The sequence below is a fragment of the Chlorocebus sabaeus genome, chromosome 14 (assembly GCF_047675955.1).
Source record: "Chlorocebus sabaeus isolate Y175 chromosome 14, mChlSab1.0.hap1, whole genome shotgun sequence".
NCBI lineage: Eukaryota > Metazoa > Chordata > Mammalia > Primates > Cercopithecidae > Chlorocebus > Chlorocebus sabaeus.
In genome coordinates this window covers 74117567-74144303 of record NC_132917.1, presented here as the reverse complement: position 1 = coordinate 74144303, position 26737 = coordinate 74117567, and the positions used below count along the sequence as shown (strand labels likewise).

The 26737-nt window shown below is 44.0% G+C and overlaps 1 protein-coding gene and 1 pseudogene across 2 annotated transcripts in view; both read left to right on the top strand.

Moving 5' to 3' along the window:
- SLC4A5 (solute carrier family 4 member 5) overlaps window positions 1-26737 on the top strand; it is a 143093-nt gene that overhangs the window by 47691 nt on the left and 68665 nt on the right. For both annotated transcript variants that reach the window (XM_073023088.1, XM_073023087.1), the window contains exon 6: window positions 9280-9471. In XM_073023088.1, the coding sequence (XP_072879189.1) occupies window positions 9280-9471 (192 nt within the window). The remainder of the gene's footprint in view (window positions 1-9279; window positions 9472-26737) is intronic.
- On the top strand, window positions 5784-7281 carry LOC103220035 (keratin, type I cytoskeletal 18 pseudogene; annotated as a pseudogene).

Below are 26737 nucleotides of genomic sequence, written 5' to 3'. Positions count from 1 at the left end.
CAGTGGGGTGAACTGGGACTATATACAGATTTGGACACTGACATCCAAGTAACTTGACCCCCAGTACCTAGGAATGCACCAACCAGAGTAGACTCATACAACATCTCTCTAAAGCATATTCAACATCTCTCTAAAAGGCTTAGACACGCTTCTCCATAGTTCAGTTGAGAAACAGTATAGTGTTATTTGAAAGTGGACATAGATTAATTCTAACTGTATATTGCAAAGTCTAGGGCAACCACTATAATTTTTTAAGGGGTATAATTGATGCACTCAGAGATGAGAGAAAACAGAATCATATAAAGTGCTCAATTAAAACCACAGGAGGAGCTGGGCATAGTGGCATGTGCCTGTAGTCCCAGCTACCCAGGAGACAGAGGCAGGAGAATTGCTTGAGGCTAAGAGTTTGAGGCCAGCCTGGGCAACATAGCAAGACCCTCTTTCTTAAAAAAAAAAAAAGGACAAGTGCCACAAACACAAAATAGTTGTAAACATGGTAGATATTAATTCACTGATATCAATAATCACTTTATTTATTTATTTAGAGACGAAGTCTTGCTGTGTCGCTCAGGCTGGAGTGCAATGGTGCATCTCAGCTCACTGCAACCTCTGCCTTCCGGGTTCAAGCAATTCTCGTGCCTCAGCCCCCCGAGTAGCTGGGACTGCAGGTTCATACCACTACGCTGGTTTATTTTTTATATTTTTAGTAGAGATGGGGTTTTGCCATGTTGGCCAAGCTGGTCTTGAACTCCTGGCCTCAAGTGATCCATTCACCTTGGCCTCCCAAAGTGCTGAGATTACAGGCGTGAGCCACTGCGCCTGGTCAATAATTACTTTAAATATGAATCGTCTAAACATATCAATTAAAAGACAGAGGATGTTAGAAAGGCTTAAAAAACAAGACCCAACTATGTGACAAGAAACCTACATTAAATATAAAGACACAGGCCAGGTGCGATGGTTCACACCTGTAATCCCAGTACTTTGGGAGGCTGAGGTGGGAAGACCACTTGAGGTTAGGAGTTTGAGACCAACCTGGCCAACATGGTAAAACCCTGTCTCTACTAAAATTACATAAATTAGCTGGGCATGGTGGCACACACCTGTAATCCCAGCTACTCGGAAGGCTGAGGCAGGAAATCACTTGAATCCTGCAGGTGGAAGCTGCACAGAGCAAGACTCCATCTCAAAAAAAAAATGCAAATATGGCCGGGCGCGGTGGCTCAAGCCTGTAATCCCAGCACTTTGGGAGGCCGAGACGGGCGGATCACGAGGTCAGGAGATCGAGACCATCCTGGCTAACCCAGTGAAACCCCGTTTCTACTAAAAAATACAAAAAATTAGCCAGGCGAGGTGGTGGGCGCCTGTAGTCCCAGCTATTCGGGAGGCTGAGGCAGGAGAATGGCATAAACCCGGGAGGCGGAGCTTGCAGTGAGCTGAGATCCGGCCACTGCACTCCAGCCTGGGCGACAGAGCGAGACTCCGTCTCAAAAAAAAAAAAAAAAAAAAAATGCAAATACACACACACATATATATATGCACACACACACATGTATATATACACATAGATAGATAGATAGATACAGATGAATTCGAAGTAAAGGGAGGGAGAAAGATATACCATGATAATACTAATGAAAAGAAAGCAAGAATAGGTATCTTAATTTCAGACAAAGAAGAATTCAGAGCAAAGAACATCTCTTTAACAGGGATAAAGGAGGGCATTGCATCATGATAAAAGGGTCAGTTCTTCAGGAAAACGTAATAGTCCTTAATATGTATACACTTAACAGCAGAGCATCAAAATACATGAGGCAAAAAAATGACAAAACTGAAGAAGAACAGACAAATCAGCTATTATAGTTGTAGACTTCAACACCCATCTACCAGTAATTAACAGATCCTGCAGGCGGAAAATCAGTAATGATACAGTTGAGAGAGGAACAGCATGTTAATCACCTGGATTTAATTGACATTTGTGTAACGCTTTGGCCAACAACAGCAGAATACACATTCTCCTCAAGCTCATGTGGAATATCCACCAAGACAGACCACATTCTGGGACAAAAAACACACCTGAACAAATTTAAAGGAACAGAAGTCATGCAGAGTATGCTGTAACACCATATTGGAATTAAACTAAAAATCAATAACAGAAAGATTACTGGAAAATCCCAAAAGATTTAGAGATTAAACGATATACTTCTAAATAATATATGAGTAGTCAAAGAAGAAGTCTTAAGAAAATTTTGAAAATATTTTTGACTAAATGAAAATTAAAATTTAACTTATCAAAATTTGTGGGATGCAGCAAAAGCAGTGCTTAGAGGAAGATGAATAACATTAAATGCATATATTAGAAAAGAAGAAAGATCTAAAAGCAACAACCTAAGCTCCCATTTTAGGAAACAAGAGAAGGAATTGCAAAATAATCCTAAAGCAAGAAGAAAAAAGGGATAATACCAAATAGAGCAGAAATCAGTGAAATTAGAAATAGGAAACAATAGAGAAAAATCAATGAAACTGAGACTATCTCTTAAAAAGATCAATAAAATTGATGAATCTCTAGCCAGGCTAACCAAGGAAAAAAGGGAGAAGACATACATTAATATCAGAAATGAAAGGTGATCGTTATTGATTCCATGGACATTAAAAGGATAATAAAGGAATATTATGAACAACTCTGTGCCTACAAATCTGATTACTTAGGTGAAATGGACTGATTTATTGAAAGACACAAACTACTAAAACTCACACAGCAGAAATAAATAATTTGAACAGGTCTGTTACTATCAGAGAGGTAATAGATAATAATTAACAACTTTACAAAAAAAAAAAAAAGAGCAACAGACCTTGATGATTTCACTAGCGAATTCTACCAAACATTTAAGGAAGAAAGGATATCAATTGTCTACAATCTCTTCCAGAAAATAGAAGCAGAAGGAATACTTTCTCACTAATCCCATGAGGTCAGCATTATCCCAGTACAAAACCAGATAAAGACATGACAAGAAAGAAAAACTACAGATCAATATCCTTTATGAATATATATGCAAAAATCCTCCACAAAATGCTGGCAGATCAAATTCAACAATGTATAAAAATAATTATACACCATGACCCAAAAGGATTTATCCCAGGTATTTAAGGCTGGTTCAGTATTCAAAAGTCAATTAAGACAATTCATCATATCAATAGGCCAAAGAAGAAAAATCACACAATAATGTCAATCGATGCAGAAAAAGCATTTGACAAAATCCAACACCTATTCATAGTAAAAACTTGCAGTAAACTAGGAATAGAGGGAAATTTCCTCAACTTGATTTTTAAAAAATCTACAAAAAAACTATAGCTAACATCATACTTAATGATGAGAAACTCAAAACTTTCCTACTGAGATCAGGAACAAAGCAAAGAGATCCCCTTTCACCAGCCCTTTTCAATATCATACTGGAAATTCTAGCTAATGCAATAAAACAAGAAAAGGAAATAAATGTATATAGTTTGGGAAGGAAGAAATAAAACTATCTTTGTTCACAGATGATATAACTGTCTATGCAGAAAATTCCAAAGAATTTACCAAACAACTCCTGTAACGAATAAGTGACTATAACAAGGTCTCAGGATGTAGTCTTAGGGTACAGTTGCTTTTCTATATACCAGCCATTGGAATTTGAAATTTAAGATATGATACACTAGCACCAAAAATTTTAGACATAAATCTAACAAAATGTATACAGGATCTACATGAGAAAAACTATAAAGGTAATGAAGGAAATCAAAGATCTAAGTAAATGAAAAAATATTTCATGTTCATGCTTAGGAAAATTCAACATTGTTGTTAGTCCTCCCCAACTTGATCTATAGATGCAATATAATCCCAGTAAAAATCTTAGCAAGTTATTTTTTTTGGATGCCGACATATTGATTCTAAAGTGTATATGGTAAGGCAAAAGACCCAGAATATCCAACATAACACTGAAGAAGTACAAAGTTGAATGACTGACACTACTCAACTTCAAGACTTATTGTAAAGCTACTACAATCAAGTGTGGTAGTGTCAAAAGAGCAGACAAATTGATCAGTGGAACAGAATATATAGCCCAAAAATGGACCCACACAAATATAATCAGCTGATCTTTGACAAAGACACAAAAGCGAATTAATGGAAGAAGAATAATATTTTTAGCAAATGGTGATGGAATGACTGGACATTCATATGCTTAAAAAAAAACAAAAGACCATCCTGGCTAACACAGTGAAACCTCGTCTCTGCTAAAAAAAAATGCAAAAAATTAGCCGGGCGAGGTGGCGGGCGCCTGTAGTCCCAGCTACTCGGGAGGCTGAGGCAGGAGAATGGCGCGAACCCGGGAGGCGGAGCTTGCAGTGAGCTGAGATCCGGCCACTGCACTCCAGCCTGGGCGACAAAGCGAGACTCCGTCTCAAAAAAAAAAAAGAATCCAGGCCTGGTGCAATGGCTCATGCCTATAATCCCAGCACTTTGGGAGGCCAAGGCAAGAGGATTGTTTGAGCCCAGGAGTTCAAGACCAGCCTGGGCAATGTAGAGATTTTGAGACTACTAAAAATTTTTTAAAAAATAGCTGGATGTAGTGATGCATGCTTGTGATCTCAGCTATTCTGGAGGCTGAGGTGGGAGGATTACTTGAGCACAGGAGGTCAAAGCTGCAGTAAGCCATGATCATGCCACTGCACTCCAGTCTGGATGACAGAGTAAGACTCTGTCTCAAAAAAAAAAAAATTCAGACATAGTCCTTACACCTTTCAAAAAATCATCTTAAAGTGGATTTTAAACCTAAATGTATAATGCAAAACTATAAAACTTCTAGAAGATAACATATGAGAAAATCTAGGTGACCTTAGGTCTAGTGATGAGTTTTTAGATACAACCCTAAAAGCATAATTGATGAAAGAAAAAAATGATAAACTGGACTCTATTAAAATTAAAAACTTCTGCTCTATGAAAGACATTTAAGAGAATGGAAAGAAAACCTACAGACTAGGAGAAAATATTTGCAAAATATATATATCTGATAAAAGACTTGCATCTGAAAATACTAAAAGAACTTTTAAAACTCAACAATAAGGAAACGAACAACCCAATTTTAACATGGACAAATGATATGAGCAAACACCTCATCAAAGAAGATATGCAGATGGCAAATAAGCATATAAAAAGATTCTAAATGTCATATGTCATTCGGGAATTGAAAATTAAAACATGGCCGGGCACAGTGGCTCGAGCCTGTAATCCCAGCACTTTGGGAGGCCGAGATGGGCGGATCACGAGGTCAGGAGATCGAGACCATCCTGGCTAACACAGTGAAACCCCGTCTCTACTAAAACAAAAAAAAAATAGCCAGGCGAGGTGGCGGGCGCCTGTAGTCCCAGCTACTCCGGAGGCTGAGGCAGGAGAATGGCGTAAACCTGGGAAGCGGAGCTTGCAGTGAGCTGAGATCCAGCCACTGCACTCCAGCCTGGGCGACAGCACGAGACTCCGTCTCAAAAAAAAAAAAAAAAAAAAAAAGAAAAAAAAAGAAAATTAAAACAATGAGATCCACTAACACCTATTAGAATGGCTATTTTTTAAAAAACTGACAATACCAGATGCTGGTGAGGATGCAAAGCAATAGGAAATGCTCTTCCATTGCTGGTGGGAATGCAAATGGTATAACCACTTTGGAAGATGGTATGGCAGTTTCTTACAAAACTGAACATAGTCTTGTCATCTGAACCAGTAATCATGTTTCTAGGTATTTACCCAATTAAGTTGAAAATTATGTTCACATAGAAGCCTACATATGAATGTTTGTAGCTACTCTCTTCATTATCACCAAAACTGGAGGCCACCAAGATGTCCTTCAATAGGAGAATGAATGAACAAACTACAGTACATTCATCAGTGAAGTATTGTTCAGAGATAAAAATAAATGAGGTCATTGGTAAAGCCTGAGTCCTTTCCTCTCACTTTCCTCCCTGGCCAGCATGAGGTTCACCACTTGTTCCACCTTCTCCAACTACCAGTCCCTGGACTCTGTCCAGCCACCAAGCTATGGCGCCTGGCTGGTCAGCAGTGCGGCCAGCATCTGTGTAGGCGCTGGGGGCTCTGGTTCCCGGATCTTTGTGTCCTGCTGCACCAACTTCCAGGGTGATATGGGGTCTGGAGGCCTGGCCATGGGGATGGCTGGGAGTCTGGCAGGAATGGGAGGCATCCTGAATGAGAAGGAGATCATGCAAAGCCTGAATGACTGCCTGGCCTCCTACCTGGACAGAGTGAGGAGCCTGGGGACTGAGAACAGGAAGCTGGAGAGCAAAATCCGGGAGCACCTGGAGAAGAAGGGACCCCAGGTCGGAGACTGGAGCCATTACTTCAAGACCACTGAGGACATAAGGGCTCAGATCTTCACAAATACTTTGGTCAATGCCCACATAGTTGCGCAGATCGACAGTGCCCATCTTGCTGCTGATAACTTTAGAATCAAGTATGAGACAGAGCTTGCCATGCACCAGTCTGTGGAGAGTGACATCAGTGGGCTCCACAAGGTCATTGATGACACCAATGTCACTTGGCTGCAGCTGGAGACAGAGATCGAGGCTCTCAAGGAGGAGCTGCTCTTCATGAAGAAGAACCATGAAGAGGAAGTAAAAGGCCTACAAGCCCAGATTTCCAGCTCTGGGTTGACCATGGAGGTAGATGCTCCCAAATCTCAGGACTTCGCCAAGATCATGGCAGACATCTGGGCCCAATATAATGTGCTGGCTCGGAAGAGCTGAGAGGAGCTAGACAAGTACTGGTCTCAGCAGATGGAGGAGGGCACCACAGTGGTCACCATACAGTCTGCCAAGGTTGGAGCTGCTGAGATGATGCTCATGAAGCTGAGATGTACAGTCCAGTCCTTGGAGATTGACCTGGACTCCATGAGAAATCTGAAGGCCAGCTTGGAGAACACCCTGAGGGAGGTGGAGGCCCAGATGGAGCAGCTCAATGGGATCCTGCTGCACCTGGAGTCAGAGCTGGCACAGACCTGGGCAGAGGGACAGCCCCAGGCCCAGGAGTACAAGGCCCTGCTGAATATCAAGCTCAAGCTGGAGGCTGAGATCACCTCCTACCACTGCCTGCTGGAAGATGGTGAGGACTTCAGTCTTGGTGATGCCCTGGACAGCAGCAACTCCATGCAAATCATCCAAAAGGCTACTACCCACCAGAGAGTGGATGGCAAAGTGGTGTCTGAGAACAATGACACCAAAGTTCTGAGACATTAAGCCAGCAGAAGCAGGGTACCCTTTGGGGAGCAAGAGGCCAATAAAAAGTTCAGAGGTTAAAAAAAAAACAACAAAAGAAATGAGCTATCAAACCTTGAAAACACAGAAAAGGCTTCATAATATATGATTCTTGCAAGAGTTAAAGAAAGGAAAGAAACATGGAAAGTGGCTCAACAGTCAAAGACAGGTTTATTTTGGAGAATAAACCTGAGAGGGGCTTCTGGCCGATTTGGGTCAAAAGCACTCTCTCTTACAAACTAAGACTATTTATTTTAGAGTGAGAGAACTGACCACAAGCTTGGAATGTTTCCCTGTGGGGGAGAAGTTTATGGTGGGGTTGGAATGTCTCTGGTGGGAGAGGCAGTTATCCTGGGGCTGACATCTCTCCGGCCAGAGGGGAGGTTATCTCAGGGCTGGCATGTCTCTGGTCAGGGAAGGGTTTGGAATGTTTCTAGTTGGAGATGTTATTTGTGGTTTATGGTCATGCTCACCTTAGCCATTAGGCTGATGCCCTTTGGATTTACATGGTTTTTGATCAAGGTGAACTTTAGAATGGCAGTGCTTATCCAACAAGATGGTGATGCTCCTGCTCTGTCAATTCCAACTCTATGATATTTTGGAAAAGGCAAAATTGTAGAGATAGTAAGTAAAAATGGGGTTGGAGCCAGGCATGGTGGCTCACGCCTATAATCCCAGCACTTTGGGAGGCCAGGGTGGGTAGATCATGAGGTCAGGAGTTCAAGACCAGCCTAGCTAACATGGCAAAACCCTGTTTCTACTAAAGATACAAAAAATTAGCCAAGCATGGTGGTGCGTGCCTGTAATCCCAGCTACCTGGGAGGCTGAGGCAGGAGAATCGCTTGAACCTGGGAGGGGGAGGTTGCAGTGAGCCGAGATCACACCGTTGCATTCTAGCGTGGGCGACAGGGCAAGACTCCGTCTCAAAAAAAAAAGTGGTGGGGTGGGGGTGGGTTGGAGAGAGGAAGGGGTGGGTTGAAGAGGCGAAACAAAGGATATTTAGAGTAGTGAAGCTATTCTATATGATATATAATAGTAGATGGTTGTCCTTATGCATTTGTCAAAACCCATAGAAGTATCTAGACAATAGAAGAGTAAACTTTAATGTAAACTATATAGTTAATAATAATGTATCGGTATTGGCTCATTAATTGTAACAAATGCACCACACTAATGCAAGATGTTAATAATAGGGAAAACTATAGGGGTGGAGGTGGGGTTAGGGTGGAGGTAGGTACATTGAACTCTGTGTACTATCTGCTCAATAATTCTGTAAATCTAAAACTGTTCTAAAAATCTATTAATTATTTTAAAAATTGTTGACTTAAGACAACAGTGATGTTAAACTGGTAGCAATATCCTATCTGAGAGGTGAGGGAATTCCAGCTGCCTCTGTGTGCTTTGCCCATTACCCTGGTTTTCAATAGTAATCAGGCTTATTAGTGGGATTCTGAATTAGGGCTCTTGGTAACTTTAGTTCTTAGAAATTTTAGTTTACAAAGCCAGCTTTGTGAAACTCTCAATAACTCACTTTTCTGATAAGTAGTCTCTGTAGTCCTTGATTGTTAGTAAAAATGGCTCTCAGTAGAAATGCATATGACTTTCCCCTAACGATCAAAGAGAGCACTTGGCATTTTGAACTACATCTGTGACCCACTAAGGGACTTTCCCCTGAACCACGTGTCATAAGTCATATCCAGTAATCACTGTTCCGGACAAGCAAGAACGGGGAATTGGGAGTTCTGCTCATTCTAACAGAATTCTAATTATAGCACTGAGGGTATTTCCTCCAGCAACTGTTGATGTGGTTCATTACTGGAGCTCTGTCAAACCCAAGCCCCAGGGCAATGACCCCATCCTGGCATTCCATGTCTTCCATTTTGCTTCTGCAGCCCAATCTCTTCATAACTGATGGATATTATGGGAAAATGCCAATTTTCAGTAACTCTGCCTCCCCTGTCTTTTGTGCTGTGCCCTCAGAATGCCCTCCTATCCACATTGGGCTTCCAGTACCCACGTACCCTCAAAGAAAAACTGACCAGAAGGGACATCTTTCAGGCCTGCAAAAAGTCCACTGGGGCCTGCGACCAGACCAGCCACAGCAGGAACTGACTGGCCCAGGGAGTGGGGCAAGCAGCCGGGACAGCAGCGTGGATCTTATCAGCAGGACTCGTGAGTTCCTTGAGCGGTGCATTCTGGGGAGCCATGGTGCTGGTGTGTCCAGATGGGACCCAGCAGGGCAGGGGGGATTTTCTGGAGAATGTAGGTAATGCTCCACATGGCTCAGCCTAGCCTCTCAGGCCCCCTCTGCTCTGCTTGCATTTTTGGCCAGCCTTCCTGCTCATTGACACTTTTGGTCAGACTGAAGCCCTCTGTCTTTCTCTAGGGACTTTGAGACCTCCACTCTGATCCATTCTGTGTTGATTTCATGGTTTAATTCTCAGAATTATTTCCCTCATTTCCAAATTCCAAGGACCATACGGTCGTTGCTCTAAGAACCAATAATGGACATGCTTGTTTTGTACAAGGCATTGTGTTCAGTAAACTGAAGTTCTTGTTACATTAGCTCTACCCTCTCTCCTCACTGGAACTGAAAGGCCTGGTACACAATTGTCTGGTCACCCTGCATTGTAGCTTGCAAGACACCTAGGAAGCTTTCTCCCAGGACAACAAAGACCCCAGGACTGCCTCTACTCCTTCAGAAAACAGCACTGGGCTAATTAAAAATCAGTCTTTTGCTCTTTCCTGTGGAAAGAAAATTATCAATCTTAAGAGGAGTAAAAAGGACTGGAATCCTTAGAGCACAAATATGACATTTTATTTTCTAGACTTTACTGATGTTTCTGGGGACATGATTTCACTCTCAGCATATCCCAAACCTGCCTAATAAATAGTATTAGTTTGGTTTCTACTGTATATATAACTCACTGTCTTGAGCATGGAAAAGTTGGTTTATTTTACCTTCCAAGGAGTGTCAGAGGCAGTGACTGCATCTTAGTATCCTGGCAGGAGACCTGATGCACCTGCTCTCACAGGCCATGAGAGCTACCCCCAACCCCGCAGAGCCCTCTGCAACCCCGCTCATTGGCATTAGGTCGACCAGGGCCTGTGGCTTTTCCAGAGTAAATGTGCCTTTGTAGGAGATGGGGTAATGGTAAATCCTTTGGAGAAGTCCAGTGTAAGAGATGGGCTGTAGTTAAAATACAACACACACACACACACACCACACATACAAAACACGTGCACATGCACGCATGCGCACGCACACACACATGCACATACACAGAGTCTTGCTGAGGAGTGGGAACATCAGAGACCAAGAGGAAAGCAAGCCTGCTGGGAAGACCTCTTGCCCCCATGTTGGTTCTGGATGCCTCACACATATTGACGTGGTCTCTGAGATACTCCCCTGTCACCCCACCACCTCTCCTATATTCAGGATTGAGGTTGTCCTTGGAAAGTAGAGTCTGCTGGGTCCCTCCTGAGCCAGAGAAGAAGAAAGCAGTTTAGATTTGATGCCCTCTGCTCAAAGACTCTAGAAGAGGTGACATGGAACATCACAGAAGTAGTTGTAGATGGTGAATTTGACATTGCTTTGGTGGTTTCTCGTTCAGTTAAGTGGACACTGATTTTAACTGCAAACCAAAGAAAAAAGAATGTAGAACCCTTTGGCATATATATATTTTTTGAGACACAGTCTCATTCTGTTGCCCAGGCTGGAGTTCAGTGGCGCGATCTCGGCTCACTGCAACCTCTGCCTCCTGGGTTCAAGTGATTCTCGTGCCTCAGCCTCGCGAGTAGCTGGGATTACAGGCACGCACCACGATACCCAGCTAATTTTTGTATTTTTAGTAGAGACAGAGTTTCACCATGTTGGCCAGGCTGGTCTCAAACTCCTGACCTCAAGTGATCTACCTGCTTCAACCTCCCAAAGTGCTAGGATTACAGGCATGAGCCACCACGTCCAGCCCCTTTTTCGTATTTGTACCAAATATATTGGTGCATTTCCTTCACCGCCTGCTCTTCCTATACTATGTGTATGTGTTACTGTCTTGTTCCCAATAGGGCTGTGGAGTAGGAAAGGGAGAATGGGAGAGCCTGGGAGGACAGGGAATTTTAGGCCATGTCTCATAAGCTGGAGTAAAGTGAAGACCCCTTTTAAAGGGAAAATAAAGTCCTGTGGACCCACGAAAATGCATTTTTATATTTGTAGGGCCCCAGGAAGCCACATATTCCAATTTGAGAAATAATCTAACTAATTAGGGTTTTATTCCATAAAAATATCTTCCAGTTATGAATTGTAACCCAAGTTTTGCTATTCCATCTAATAGAAGGAATTGTTTAAGATTATCATCAAAATGGAAGCAAAATTTAAAAGTTTAAGTGAAACGTTTCTACCCCTGAGAATACATTCCAAACCCCAGTTCCAGACACTCCAGTTTGAGGAAGCCACAAAGCCTGATAACAAGGTCACCAACCACAGTGATTTTTCTGCAGCCTATAGGCATTGAGTTGGTTTCTGCCATTCTTCATGGAGTGGAAGTCTCAACCTGCTTTCACTTCTAAGCAAAATGGGCACTGTATGTGTGATACAGATATAAACCTTGCTCTTGCCACATCTCAGGGAGAGTGTCAATGCCCTATGGAAGGGAAAATGAAACAGCGCCAGAATCGTTTTACCTACCTCATCTGGATAATTGTCTGAATCTCCCACTTCTCTTTGCTGTAGGACACCTGAACACGTATGTTTTTCCTCTCTGAGTGTCCTGTCTGTTCTATAAATCCATCCAGACACCTAGGCAGGGGGCCCAGCTGGTCTGGCTGCATAGCCCAGCAGGAACTCCCACTTCAGAGGACAGGGGCATCCTGCAGAGTATGAGGGGCCTGGGCCAGGCAGGGTGGCTAGATGTGTCTGGGCCTGAGGGTCAGGCATACTATGCAGATGGAGGATTGAGCAGAGACCCCTTCAGTTCCTGCCTTACAGAATAATGGCAAAGATCCAATAAGACAGTGTATGTAAAGGGGCTTGGTACCTGTGAAAGCCCCCTAAGAATGATAGTTCAATATCATTTTTTAAATGTATAATATTAATAATCATAACTATAAAGTTGAAACAAAGGCTGGGTAGCTCACTTTTATTCCTTTCTCAGAGACCCATGAGGGTGCCTTTGATATATGCTGCAAGGTTCCTAACCTCCAGAACAGTTTTGAAATACACAATCCAGCTGCCTGATATGTTAGATGTGAATGGGGCTTGGGTGTCTGTACTTTTCTATTAAGTTCCAGAGTACCTGGTTAAAAGATACACTATCCTAAAGAAATTTGATGGTTCCTTGAACCACATTTAACTTACAGAACCCTGTGAAGTCCCTGCTCTCACTCCAGTTGAGGCCCAACTAACTGCTGGTCCTCATTCCCACAGCAGGTCAGGGGCAGGAAAGAGGCTAGCCCAGGCATCCTTGTCCTTCTTGTACTGGCTCCATACCCTACATGGAAAGCAGCCCCTTGCTTCAAAGTTGCCCTCTGGATCATATCAGAGCCCCTTGGAGAAGACATCTTGCACCTGGAGATGATAGACCCACAAACAGATAAGCATAAATTGGTGGGAGGTATGCTGATGGAGGTCTGCACAGGAAACTATAGGAGGAGAAACAGGAGCACATAGGCCCAGGTGGTGAGTGGTGGCAGAGGGGGCAGCACGGGCTTCCTGGAGCAGGTGACATCTGTCATGAGTCTTAAATGGTAAGTAAAAATTAGCTAGAAAAGGCAGCTGGGAGGATTAAAGAAAAAGAAATTCATACATTTCTCTTTTCTAGCTTTATTGAGATATAATTGACAAAATTATATATGTTTAAGGTATAAAACATGATTTGATAAACATATCACATTGTGATATGTGATATGTGATATGTGATATGTGAATTGTGATATGTTTATCACATTGTGATATGATTGCCACAATCAAATTGGTTAACACCTTCATCACCACTCATAGTTACCTTTGTGCGTGTGTATGGTAAGAACACTTAAGATCTCTTTAAGCAAATTTCAAGTATGCAATACAGTATTGTTAATGATAGTCACCATGCAGTACATTAGATCCCTGGAAAATTTTCATCTTTGACCAACATCTCCCCATCTTCCACATCCAACCCCTGGTAAACACTGTTCTGCCCTCTGTTTCTATGAGTTCAGCTTTTTCAGATTCCACATATAAGTGAGAACATGCAATAGTTCTGGCTTATTTTACTTAGCATCGTGCCCTCCAGGTTCTTCCATGTTGAAACAAATGGCAGAATTTCCTACTTTTTTATGGCTGAATAATATTCTGTTGTATATATTTATATATGCCACGTTTTCTTTATCCCTTCTTCTGTCAGTGGACATGCAGGTTATTTCTGTTTTGGCTATTGTGAATAATGCTGCAGTGAACATGGGCATGTGGATATCTTTTTAAGATACTGATTTGGCCTCCTTTGGATGTATACCCAGAGATGGGATTGTTGGATCCTATACTAGTTCTACTTTTTATGTTTTGAGGAACTTCCAGATTATTTTCCATAATGGCTGTACCAATTTACATTCCCACCAACAGTGCACAAGTGTTCCCTTTTCTCCACATCCTCACCAATACTAGTTACCTTTTGTCTTTTTGTAGCCATTCTAACAGTTATGAGATGAGATCTCACTATGGTTTTGGTTTTAATTTGCATTTCCCTGATGATTAGTGATGGTGAACACTTTTTCATGTACCTTTTGGCCATTTCTATGTTGTATTAGTCTGTTCTCATGCTGCTAACAAAGACATTCCCGAGGTTGAGTAGTTTATAAAGAAAAAGAGGCTTACTGGACTCACAGTTCCACATGGTTGGGGAAGGTTCACAGTCATGGCAGAAGGTGAAGGAGGAGCAAAGGCATGTTTTACATGGTGGCAGACAAGAGAGCATGTGCAGGGGAACTGCCTTTTATAAAACTGTCAGGTCTCATGAAATTTATTTATTTATTTATTTATTGAGATGGAGTTTTGCTCTTATTGCCCAGGATGGAGTGCAAATGGTGCAATCTCGGCTCCCTGCAACCTCTGCCTCCCGGGTTCAAGCAATTCTCCTGCCTTAGCCTCCCAAATAGCTGGGATTACATGCGGGTGCCACCACGTCCAGCTAATATTTGTATTTTTAGTAGAGATGGGGTTTCTCCATGTTGGTCAGGCTGGTCTCGAACTCCCGACCTCAGGTGATCTGCCTGCCTCGGCCTCCCAAAGTGCTGGGATTATAGGCGCAAGCCTCCCATGACACATGGATATTATGGGAGCTACAATTCAAGATAAGATTTGGGTGGTGACACAGCCAAACCATATCATACATCTTCTTTAGAAAAACATCTATTCAGATCCTTGGCCTTTTTTTAAGGGTCTCACTGTGTTGCCCAGGCTGGACTTGAAATCCTGGGATCAAGCTAGCCTCTTGCCTCAGCCTCCTGAGGCACTGGGACAACAGGCACATGCCCCTGTACCTGGCTTCCTTTGCCCATTTAAAAATAGGATTATTTGTTTTTTTTGCTATTGAGTTGTATGAGATCCTTATATATTTTGGGTATTAAGCCCTTATCAGATATATGGCTTGCAAATCTTTTCTCCCATTCTATGGGTTGCCTTTTCATTTTGTTGATTGTTTCCTTTGCCATGCAGAAGCCTTTTCATATGGTGTTGTTACATTAGTTTATTTTTGCTTTTGTTACCTATGCTTTTGGTGCCATATCAAAAAAAAAAAAAAAAAAAAATCACTGCCAAGACCAGTGTAAAATAACTTTTCTCCTGTTTTCCTTTAGCACTTTTATGTTTTGAGGTCTTACATTTAAGCCTTTAATCCATTTCAAGTTAGTTTTTTTGTCAGTGGTATAAGATGGAGTCCAATTTTATTCTTCTGCATGTGGATATCCAGTCTTTTCAACACCATTTATTGAAGAGACTAGTCTTTTCACTTTGGGTATTCTTACCACCCTTGTCAGATATTAGTTGACCGTGTGTGTGCATTTGTTTCTGTGCTTTCTATTATATTCCCTTGGTCCATGTGCCTGTCTTTATGCCAGTACCATACTGTTTAGATTACTATAGCTTTGTAATATAATTTGAAATCAGGAATTACATCTTCTCAATCCTCACACCACCAGTAAAAGGGAGATATTATTATCCCCATCTTCATATTGGGAAACTAAGGTTCAAAGAGATGTAGCATAATGTAGATGTTAATCAGTGAAGGTGGGAAATAAAAACAGATCTATTGACTCCAAAGACTGTGCTTGCCCTTTCACTACATTACTTTCCTTTGTAAGATGTCATTGGTCAGTCACCATATTGGACCCAGGCTGATAATGATGTCCTTTCAAGTACCCAAATTGCTTTATGTTGAAAGGAATAGATAGGTAGGAAATAATAGGCCATAGCAGTTGGTTTATTTATTTTCTCTCTAACTCCTTACCACACCTTCCCCCAGTGTAAATATATTAATAATTTAGGAAGTCAATACTTAGTAGCCAATCAATTTTGACTCAAGCAGAACTCATATGATGAATAGAATCATCAAACTGTGGTGAAAGTCAGTAGGAGCCAGGATTTCTACCCTGGGGGAAAAAAATGTGTTTTCTGGCTGTGAAAACCTCTTAAGAGGCCGTTAGAAGAAAGAGGATTAGAAGCAGCTTTAGAAATGTGGTTGCACTTCCACTTTTCTAGGCTGCTAATAAGAACTGGAGCCAAAATTTAAGAGAAACAAAGTTGGTCAAACCCAGCCGGGGTGTGTAGACCCTGGAGTCTCAGTATTCTCATCTGGAGAGTGAAAGATTGTTGCAGGGTGGCCAGTTGTCTCAATCTGCCCAGGACTGAGACATGTCCCAGGATAAGGGAGGTAGGACTTTCAGTGCTGAAACCAGGTTGGTCCTAGCCAAACTACATGGTTGTTCATGCCAAATTGCTATGAGTTGTTAAATGAGAGATAAATAGATATTAGATACCTCACATGGTGCATGGTGCATGGTATGCACTTAACATATAGTTGGTTCACTTTATATACATCAACCCAATTTAAGAGCACCATGCCCAAATCGTTTTCCTCTACAAGTGGGCATTTGTTTGGTTTGGCTGCCCTCATTGGTACTGAGAAGCTTATGAGATCCTTCTGATGGAAGGAGTGTGAAAAATATTCAAGCCTTCATTTATTTGCCAGGTATTGAGCAACGCTGGGGTCACCAGAAGATCAAAATTACCCCAAGATGAGAAGTAAAGGAGAGAAAGGCTCTCTATTGAGACACTGGAACCTCACAAGGTTCCAAAGCCTTAGGACCAAAGACATGTTTCATGCTGTCTTTCTTTTCTGTTAAAGAAGGAGCAAGGGTTAGGATAGAAAATAAGTTTATCTCTAAAACATCTCCTGCACTAAAGAGTTCCTGAGGCAGGCTACGTTTCAAACATAGGAGCAAAGACAATTGGCTTTCTTTTTTTTTCTTCTTTTTTTTTTTGAGACAAAGTCTTGCTCTGTCACCCAAACTGGGGTGCAGTGGCACAATCTCGGCTCACTGAAACCTCCACTCTGGGTTCAAGCAATTCTCCTGCCTCAGCCTCCCGAGTAGCTGGGATTACAGGCGTGTGCCACCACACCTGGCTAATTTTTTTTTTTTTTTTTTTGTATTTTTAGTAGAGATGGGTTTCTCCTTGTTGGCCAGGATGGTTTCAAACTCCTGACCTCAAGTGACTCAAGTGAGCCGCCCGCCTCGGCCTCCCAAAGTGCTAGAATTATAGACATGAGCCATGGTGCCTGGCCGACAATTGGCTTTCTTTTAGGGTTTGAAACTTTAGAATGGGGGTGGCTTCCTCACCTTTGTCTACTTAATTTGGATCTTGAAGGGAGTGGTGAAGTAGGAAGAAGTGAGAAAAGAGGAAAGGAGGAAGAAAAAGGAGAAAGGATAAAGATCATTCTAGACCTTTTATGCTCCCCCCGACCCCGGGGCTGGGGAAGGAAGGCACATTAAAATTACCTCAAGGAAGCCTGTATCTATCCGTCTCTTTTCTTGCCCTTTGAAACCTTTAAACCAAGATCTCCCTGAATTTTCAGTGTATACTGCATTCCCTCCCTAGCCATGAGGGCTGTTCTCCTAAAAAACAAAAACAAAACACAAGCAAAAAACGCTATCAGGAGAGAATCTTGAGTTAGTGACTTTAAGACCTTAAGGGGAAATGGGTTGAGAGCCTGAATTTGCAAGTGAACCAATGAAAGTCCTAATATAAAGTTTTTATAACTTTATTGCATATGGTTAACTAAAATAGACTCCAGCCTCCTCACCACATTCTAGAGTAGGCCCACACCTTTGCTTAAATGTCTGTGAATTTCCAAGGCTTCTAGTCTCAATGTTGCCCTGGCTCCAAGTCCCTGCTTGGTGGATTCAGTCTCACTGTGCTTCACCTTTGGTATCTGTTCTCTGCTTTAATCTCTAGGAAAGCCCAGGTATGGAGTTCTGCCCTGCTGTGGTTTCCTCAAAATTGGTCATTTAAAGCATATAGGTGAGCAGCAGGCTTTGTTGAAGGTTCAGAACCATGGAGGGGGTTTACTTTGCAGAGATACTCAATTTTTTCTTTTTCTTTCTTTCTTTTTTTTTTTTTTTTTTTTTTTTTTTTGAGAAGGAGTCTCCCTCTATTGTACAGGCTGGAGTGCAGTGGTGTGATCTCTGCTCACTGCAACCTCTGCCTCCCAGATTCAAGCAATTCTCTTGCCTCTGCCTCCCGAGTAGCCGGGACTACAGGCACCCACCACCATGCCCAGCTAATTTTTGTATTTTTAGTAGAGACAGGGTTTCACCATGTTGGCCAGGCTGGTCTTGAACTCCTGACCTCAAATGATCCACCCACTTCGGCCTCCCAAAGTGCTGGAATGATAGGCATGAGCCACTGCAACCAGCCAAGATACTCAATTTTTAAAATGAGATATTAGATATCCCTGTTCTTAAAAATCCTCTGGCCGCTGAAGATTTCCCCTTGTCCACCTGCCTCTGTAGTTTCACCTTCCCACCATATTTTTGGCAACTCCCACCCCCCATCACTGCGCTCCTGAGTCTCCTCATATCTCCTTGCTTCTCGGTTTCTGAGTCCCCTCTCCTCAGTGCCCCTCTCCAACACACACACACACTCACTCCACTCACTTTACCTGTCATATGATTTACCTCTGTCTCTCTCACCTTAACTCAGGGCAACTGGACACATAATGTGTTGAACTAAACACAAAGACCGTCTCTCAGTCTAGCCCTTACGCAGCATAAAAGAACTGAAAGAAGGCCAGGCATGGTGACTCATGCCTGTAATCCCAGCACTTCGGGAGGCTGAGACAGGCAGATCCCTTGAGGCCAGGAGTTTGAGACTAGCCTGGCCAACATAGCGAACCCAGTTTCTACTAAAAATATAAAAATTAGCTGGGTGTGGTGGCAGATGTCTGTAATCCCAGGTACTCGGGAGGCTGAGGCATGAGAATCTCTTGAACCCTGGAGGCGGAGGTTGCAGTTAGCTGAGATTGCACCACTGCACCCCAGACTGTGTGACAGAGTGAGATTGTGTCTCAAAAAAAAAAAAAAAAAAATCTGAAAGAGGCTTTAAATTTTCTTCTTTCTCCCTCCCCACTGGCCTCTGTCAGATGAAAGAAGCAGGATCAAGATTCAACTTCCTACTGATGTAATTAGGCTCCATACCCCTCTTGGCTTGGAAGGAAAAAGCAGAGCAACTTTTTAGTTTGGTTTTAAATGACAACTTCTTCATTATACTACATTTGTATCTACCAAAACAGAGCAATAAGGACAACATGCAAATTGAAGACTGTTGGTGACATTTTAAAATCTTAAATCATGAGTAATAATTGCCTTTTACCCATTTGGCTCTCCAGAAACGTCTGCCTCTCCTCTGGTGCTCCAATGAGATGGATGTCATTGTTCTCTTTTTGCTGTTGGGTCTTGTAAATGCTCGAGGCCTTTCTGATTTCACACTGAGGTTGTTGCCCTTCCCAGGCTCGGAGGTCCAGAGTGGTGTAGGGGACTCAGATGGGAAAGACAGAGGGATCTCTTATCTGAATTTCTCAGCTAGCCTTGACTGAGTCTCCCCTGACCCCCAATATACTTAGAGCTTCTCCAGCTTTGGCTCCATCCACAAGCACTTTTGGGGGGCCGGTCATGCGTGTGCCAGGCTCTGCCAGCCCCTCTGACCCAGTTGAGTTTCCTCCCTTATCCAGGGTCATGGCATGTTTCCTTGACCCCTCTTTCTTTCTTTAGACCTGCCCTGCCTTTGTTTACTCCCCGCTCTTTTACTTTTCACATGACTAGACTTAATCTAACTATTCTGTGACAGTAGCTCAATATTCTTTTATAACCTTTACACTTATGGTTTTCAAGAATGTACTCAGAAAAAAATCTTCACACTCTAGAATTTCATACAAAGGGGACTCATGATTAAGAAGGTAATTTTATCACAATGCCAGAAACCTATTTGAACTGGCTTGGGGAAGGAGAGAGAGAACGGGTGTGGGGAGAGATTGTTTATAAGAGCAAAGGAGTTTCTCACAGTCCCAAAGCAAAATGAAGAGCCAGGCTCAAGTGAGTGAGCTCAGTGCCCTCTCAGCTCCCTCTCTGGATGTACACAGCCCTTTCTCACAGCTTTGCCTCTAGGCTGCTTCCTCTCTTTGCAGCCCAACCCTTTCTGCCTCTTCCATTTACCAGCTCTATCTCCCAGAAACCATCAGGAAAGGCCCAGCTAACTCAGAGACCCAATTCAAAATTCACAGGCTTGGGTCAGGTGTCCAGTGAACCATTCTTGCTCCAACTCATTGTGGTCAGGAGCACGGGTCACATGTCACACAAACATGGCTGCCCAGGGTGATCCTTATGGGAAGGGAGACATGGGCTAGGCAGACATCTCAAAGCTACCTACCCCAGGAAGGATTCCCATGAACACAGCAAGACAGCAGATTCTCTCCTCTTCCTCTCTCAGAGGGCACACTTGGAGTTTGTATACAGCCTTCTAGAAAAAATTTTATTGCCCATGAAAGTAGGACTCAGGACCTCCAACACTCACTTCACACAGTTGGCAAGAATGGCTTTGGCTTCTTTGGGTTCTCTCTCCCACTCCCCAGTAGTCAGTGGCCTTGAGTCACCCAAATCCCACCATCCCTGCCCCCTCTGCTTCGCCTTCAGCTCCATTTCCTTGTTCTTGGCTCCTCTCTTGCTGAGGCCAGCCTCATCACATACACTCCTGAGTGTCAGGCAGTCAAATCCATTCACCCAGCAAATATGCATTGAGCACACATGCTGCGTGAACCCATGTCAGGGGCCAGCAGTGTGATGTGAACAAGATAGGCCCTGACTTTACGAAGCTGACCGTGCAGCCACCCATCAGGGAGCCGATGAGAGAGGGAATGTCTGAAAGGACTTTCCCAGAGCTGAGGACCCCAGGATCGTGTCCTGATGTTGACTTCCAGATGGCCATAATGGCTCCCAGATCTTTCCTAAGAGTTGAAGTCCATACTGCTTACTAGTTTGCAGGCCACTAGATCATTTTGTGCTAAGTCAGTCCCAACCCAGTTAAAGTATGATTCTATGTGTGGCTTTAATGTGCCTCCTGAAGCAGTCCCCACCGAGGTTGTGTTTCTCCCAGCAACTGCTGTTAGAATCCATTCCTATAGTTGGGTTGGCACTATGTGACTCTTGCTGTTAGCTATAGAACAGAGGGGCTGTTACCTGTGGCATTTCTCATTATGTGGATTAACTTCTGATGTGCTGCACACATGTGGGACCCGCAGGGCATTAGAGAAACCCTGACCCAGTAGCCCAGCATGTGGTGAGCTAAACCTTCTGTGGGCAGAAGGGAGGGGTAGAGACAGCGTAGGGGCCTGGGATGGAGGGACAGAGGTAGCATGGGAGGAGCATGGAGTCTAGAAGCTGAGAAGGATTGGGTCCTTGGAATGTTTAAAGGGAACAAGCTGGTGACTGGTAGTAATGGAGGAAGCGTCTCACCTGCTGGCATCAATAATAATAGCAATATCAACTATTGAGTGACTGGTGTACACAAGTGCTGTGACAGCCAGTCACATTACATATATTATCTCATTGAATCCCCACCACAGTCCAGTGACGGGGGCATGATTATTACCACTTCATAGATGAGGAAACTAAGGCTCAGGGGGAGCTTGATGCCTTGCCAGGATCCTATTGCTGGTAATAGCAGAGTCCGGAGTTGAGCCCAGGTCTGGGCTCTTAAAGCACATGAATGAAGAGGATCTTTTTGGGATCCTTGGCTATCTTTTTTTTGGTATTGAGGCCACCCACAGGGCCTGACTTGGTGTGGCCTGGTGTGGCCTGCTGTGGCCACTCAGAGTTGGGTCAACCTCAGCCACAGTGCAGTGCAAGCTGAAGAGCCTGGGACCCTCAGGTAGGGCCTGGCGTCCTCTGCTTCTGTTTTCTCAGCTTTAAAACGGGCATACTTGCGGCCAGGTGTGATGGCTCACTCCTGTAATCCCAACACTATGGGAGGCTGAGGCAGGAGGATTGTTTGAGCACAGGAGTTCGAAACCAGCCTTGCAAAATGTAGTGAGACCCTGTCTCTAAAAATGAAAAAATAAAATGGGCATACTTGATTCCCGAGCCTCAGGTCTGAAAATGTCACCGGTGGAGCCAGCCGCAATGTGCCAGTGTAGTGGGAGGATGTCTGATGTCTGCTCTCCCCCAGGCTCTGCTAACCTGTGTTGGGGCCCAGGGGGCCTATGGGGTAGCCTGGGTCTTGGTTTTCTCATCCGTGAAATGAAGGGTTTGGACTTGTCCGTCACTAAGCTCCCTCCCAGCTCTAAGACTTAGTGAATTCAGGGTTTGTAACTTCCTGGAGCAGCCGCCACTCAGTGACCTCTAATCAACCTTGGCACATTCTAAGTACTCAGTAAGCACTTGTTAAACCAAACCCAGGAGATTAGGAGTTTCTCAGAAGAGCAAAATAATTCCTCAGTAGAGTTCACCCCACACTCTGAAGTGACCAGCTTCCACTGTCTGTGGGCTCTCAGAAAACACCTGCTGAGTGGTGACACTTGTTACTTTGCCTGAGAGGTGGAGGAACAGGAAGAGGATCAGGAGTTTGGGTTTAAAGTTGGGGAGGAAAGAAACCAGCTACATAGCACATTATCGAAGCACTGCTTGGTCAGTGTGAGACCCCATAGCAAACCCTCCCCTCCAGCAACCCCACTCCACCCTTGGGGCTGTGTGGTGGAGAGGAAGGGACCTGCCAGGTTTCTCTCCAGCCAGCTCACCTGCTGCCAAGGCTTCTAAGGAGGCCCTGGGGAGTCTCACAGCAAATCCTACCCCTGCCTTTATAAAGGGGCCTCTGGAGAGGAGCCTGGGCTCCTAGAGACCCCAGGCACATGGGAAGCACTCATGGGGAACGGGGAAAAGGGGCAGTTTTGCCAGTCCTCTCACAGGTCCTTAGCTGCCACCACCCCTGCTGCTGTGGAGACCCAGCTTCCTGCTTGAGGCTCTGCTGTAGCCACTGAGCCTTTCTCTCTCCAGTGCACCTGAAATTTCTCTCTCACTCTCTCACTTCTCTCTCTCTCTCTCTCGCTCACTTCTCTCTCTCTCACTCACTTCTCTCTCTCTCTCTCTCTCTCAGATCTTTAATTAACTCTCAGTGTAGTTTTTCTCTCTCAGTTTTGCATAATCTTTCTCACACTTACACTTACCACATCTGTATTCTCTCTACATATAGCCTCTCTCTCCACCTCCCCAGTCCTTCACACATTCCTTTTCTCTCTCTCTTTTTCTCCCTGCAAACCCCCCGTCTCTCCCCATGCCTCCCCTGGTGCTTAACTGGAAACAAAAGTGAGTTTGTTGTGTGAAGAAGAGGACCTGTGGAAGTAGCAGCCAGGGAGGCAGCAGCGGAAGCAGGCTGGGGCCAGAGGCAGCATCGACAGCCAGGGACCCCAGCGTTCAGCTGTTCCAGGGAGCAGGTAATGCCCCAGGCAGGACTGGTTTGCATCCTGCTCTCTGCCTGTCTCCTCTCTCCAGGACCCGTCCATTTATTTGCCTTCTTGTCTGGCCTTGAAGGGGAAAGGGGATTCCTGACTTATGGAATGGCAGGCACAGGGGCCCAAGGAGTGGCATGCCCTACCCTTCAGAGAACTGTGTGTGGTCTGCTGTGGCTGGGATCGGGGCGACTGGGTGAGGGACATGCTAGAACCTAGAAAGGCAGGTTAGGGCTAGATTACGAGGGGTGGTTTGAGCCATGTCACTGACCCCTAGGCTTTAGGCAATAGAGAGACATGGAAAGTTTTTCAACTGGTGAATAACATAATCAAATCTATATTTTGTTTTATTTTTTTTTATTTTATTTTTTATTTTCTTTTTCATGCCATCCTCCAAGGTACATCAAATTTAAAAGAGTAGTTACTGATTTATAATCCCAGGAAGAATTGGTGTGGCCCCTCAGAATCAAGCAGTCACAGTTTTCTCAATTTGAAGAAAAAATAAGGTTATTTTCTCAATTGTTGGTTTTTTGTCTATAAAATTTCTTTAAACATTTGGTGTCTGCTAGCAAGTGTCAGCAATCAATAAGACAGTGGAAAGGATGTAAGTTAAAGGAATAGGCTGGGCCCAGTGGCTCATACTTTTAATACTGGCACTTTAGGAGGCTGAAGCAGGTGGATTTCTTGAGCTCAGGAGTTCGAGACTGGCCTGGGCAACATGGTGAAACCTTGTCTCTACAGAAAATACCAAAATTAGCCAGGCGTGGTGACATGAGCTAGTACTCCCAGCTACTCTGGAGGCTGAAGTGGGAGGATCACTTGAACCCAGGTGGTGGAGGTTGCAGTGAGCCAAGATCATGCCACTGCACTCCAGCCTAAGCAAAAGAGTGAGACTCTGTCTCAAAAAAAAAAAAAAGAAAAAAGAAAAAAGAAAAAGTAATAGAAAAATTCAGAAATTTAAAATTCATTTAAATACATGAGTCCGTTGAGCTCTGTACAGATAATAGTGTGTTCTGCTAGTAAAATGATTTCTAACTCATATGTATAGTATTTTATGGTGCTATTCAAAGAGAACCATGACTCCCAGGAGCCCATTGTGTGAACATGTTTGAAATGGTTTTTTGTTTTTGTTTTTGTTTTTTTTTGAGACAAAGTCTCGCTCTGTCGCCCAGGCTGGAGTGTGGTGGTGCAATCTCGGCTTACTGCAAACTCTGCCTCCCGGGTTCATGCCATTCTCCTGCTTCAGCCTCCCGAGTAGCTGGGACTACAGGCGCCCACCACCACGCCCAGCTAATTTTTTGTATTTTTAGTAGAGACGGGGTTTCACCGTGTTAGCCAGGATGGTCTCAATCTCCTGACCTCGTGATCTGCCCGTCTCGGCCTCCCAAAGTACTGGGATTACAGGTGTGAGCCACCGCACCCAGCCTGAAATGTTTTAAAAGCACACTCTACTGCTGCATAGGGAATGGGGTTAAATGGGACAACCAAAGGCAATGGCAGCAGTAAGTGGCTATTGCAGTGATAGGAGCAGATGATGAGAACCAGAACCAAGATGGTGGCAATGGGTTGGAAAAAAAGGAGAGAGCCAAATAATGTTTATGAAGCAAATGAAAGACCTTAGTGTCCATTTGGACATGAATGGTAAAAAAAAAAGGAGCTTCAAGAATGAGTCTAGCATTGTCTAGATAGGTAGATGGCTAGAGGTGCTATTAATCAAAACAGAGGAGAGCAGGGCTGGGTTGATGGAATAAGGGAGGCAGAGCTGTTTTGAATATGTTGAGGGTGACCTGAGAAGGCTGCCGAGCTCCCAGAAGGAGCAGTCCAGTTGTTGGCTGGAATGTTCAGTACACATGGGTGTATTGCCTGGACACAAGGGTGACCTCATTTATAAAATGACACCACAAATAACATGAGCTAGCCCAGAAAGAGTGTGAAGAGAGAAGAGAGAACAAGATGAAGCAGAATCCTGGGGAAGATCAAGATTTAAGTGTTAGCCGGGCAAGAGGAACTAGGGGAAGATATTGAGAGAGAATCTTCAAAGAGAGGGAGAATATCAAGAAACTGCCCTGTTATAAGAGCCATAAGTCACATTTCAGTTCAGAGGGACCGATCATCACCTCTGAAGTTCCAGAGAGATAAGCCAGACCATAGCTTCTCAGTGCTGTTGGTTTGATTGATTTTATTAGCTTATTGGTTTGACAATTAAAATAACAAGAGGGATCTGAGGGCAAGGGTTGTGAATTTGGGTGCATGGCAATAAATGAGATTAATGGGACACTAGTAAGAAGTAGTGGAGACTGTGGCAAACTAAAAAGTATATGCTTACCTAAGAAGGCGCCATCATCAACTCTCATGGATTGTTGCCAAGCAGGATCGTGGGCACAGTGATCAGAACATCTGACTTTTCAAGAAAAGTCAGAGATCTGGATTTCTGTATGAAATCTTACAATTCTTTATTTTAGCAATACTTCCAAAAACTTTCATACTCTGCGAGGCCTGAATTAAACACACCTTTGAACTGTCAGTTTGAAACCTCTGCCTTTGTCAATGTCCTTAGCGTGGTGGGGGCTGCGCCAGTCACAGCAGGCCAGGTAGTGGTTGGGCAAGGAGGAGATGGAGACCATGAGCACAGACCACTACTTTAGGAAGTGTGGGTAAAAGAAAGGAGAAAGCAAACAGGAGAGCTAAGGAGACAGGCAGGGTCGGGGAGGCTGTCTTGGGTAGGAAGAGCTGTTTCTAGGCTAAGAGAAAGAGGGTGGAGAGAGGGAAGTTGAAGATCCAGGTTGAAGAAAGACTAGATGATGAAATAAGGATTGGAAAGAGTTGAGGGGTTGGAAGAAAGGATGTTGATGGATTTCGTGCCTGGAGGCCTTTATTTTCTTGGTGAAGTGGGGTGGAAGATGAATCAAGAAGCTTGAAGAGAGGAGCAAAGGTTAGGGACAGCCTCAAGGGACACAGGAAGGGTGCTGACAAGGATGCATGGAAGGTTGCTGCACTTGAGACCTGCTGAGGGGAAACCTTTACAGTGGGTCTTATGGGCCTGGGTGTGGGTGTTGGTGGTGAGGGGCTAAGCACCTCTTACCTTCCAAGCCCTGTGTCAGGCATTTCATTCTCTTACCTGATGTATTCCTCCCAGCAGTCCTGCTCACTCAACTGAGTTCACTCGTGAATAAGTGGCAGCCCCGAGAATCACACCCTTGTCTGGCTGGATTGGAAGTCCATTTGGTTCCACCACACTACCACTCCGTGCTGCCATCCCCACTCCACCTACCCCCCAACCCAAGCCCTCAGACACATCTGCAGAGGAGACTGGGCCAGTGAATTCTTGTCTGGGCATTGCCTGGCTAGTTTTATTGGGAAGTCAAAGGGGGAAGAATGGAGGATGTGATGAAGAAAAGAGTAGAGGTCCATGAAGA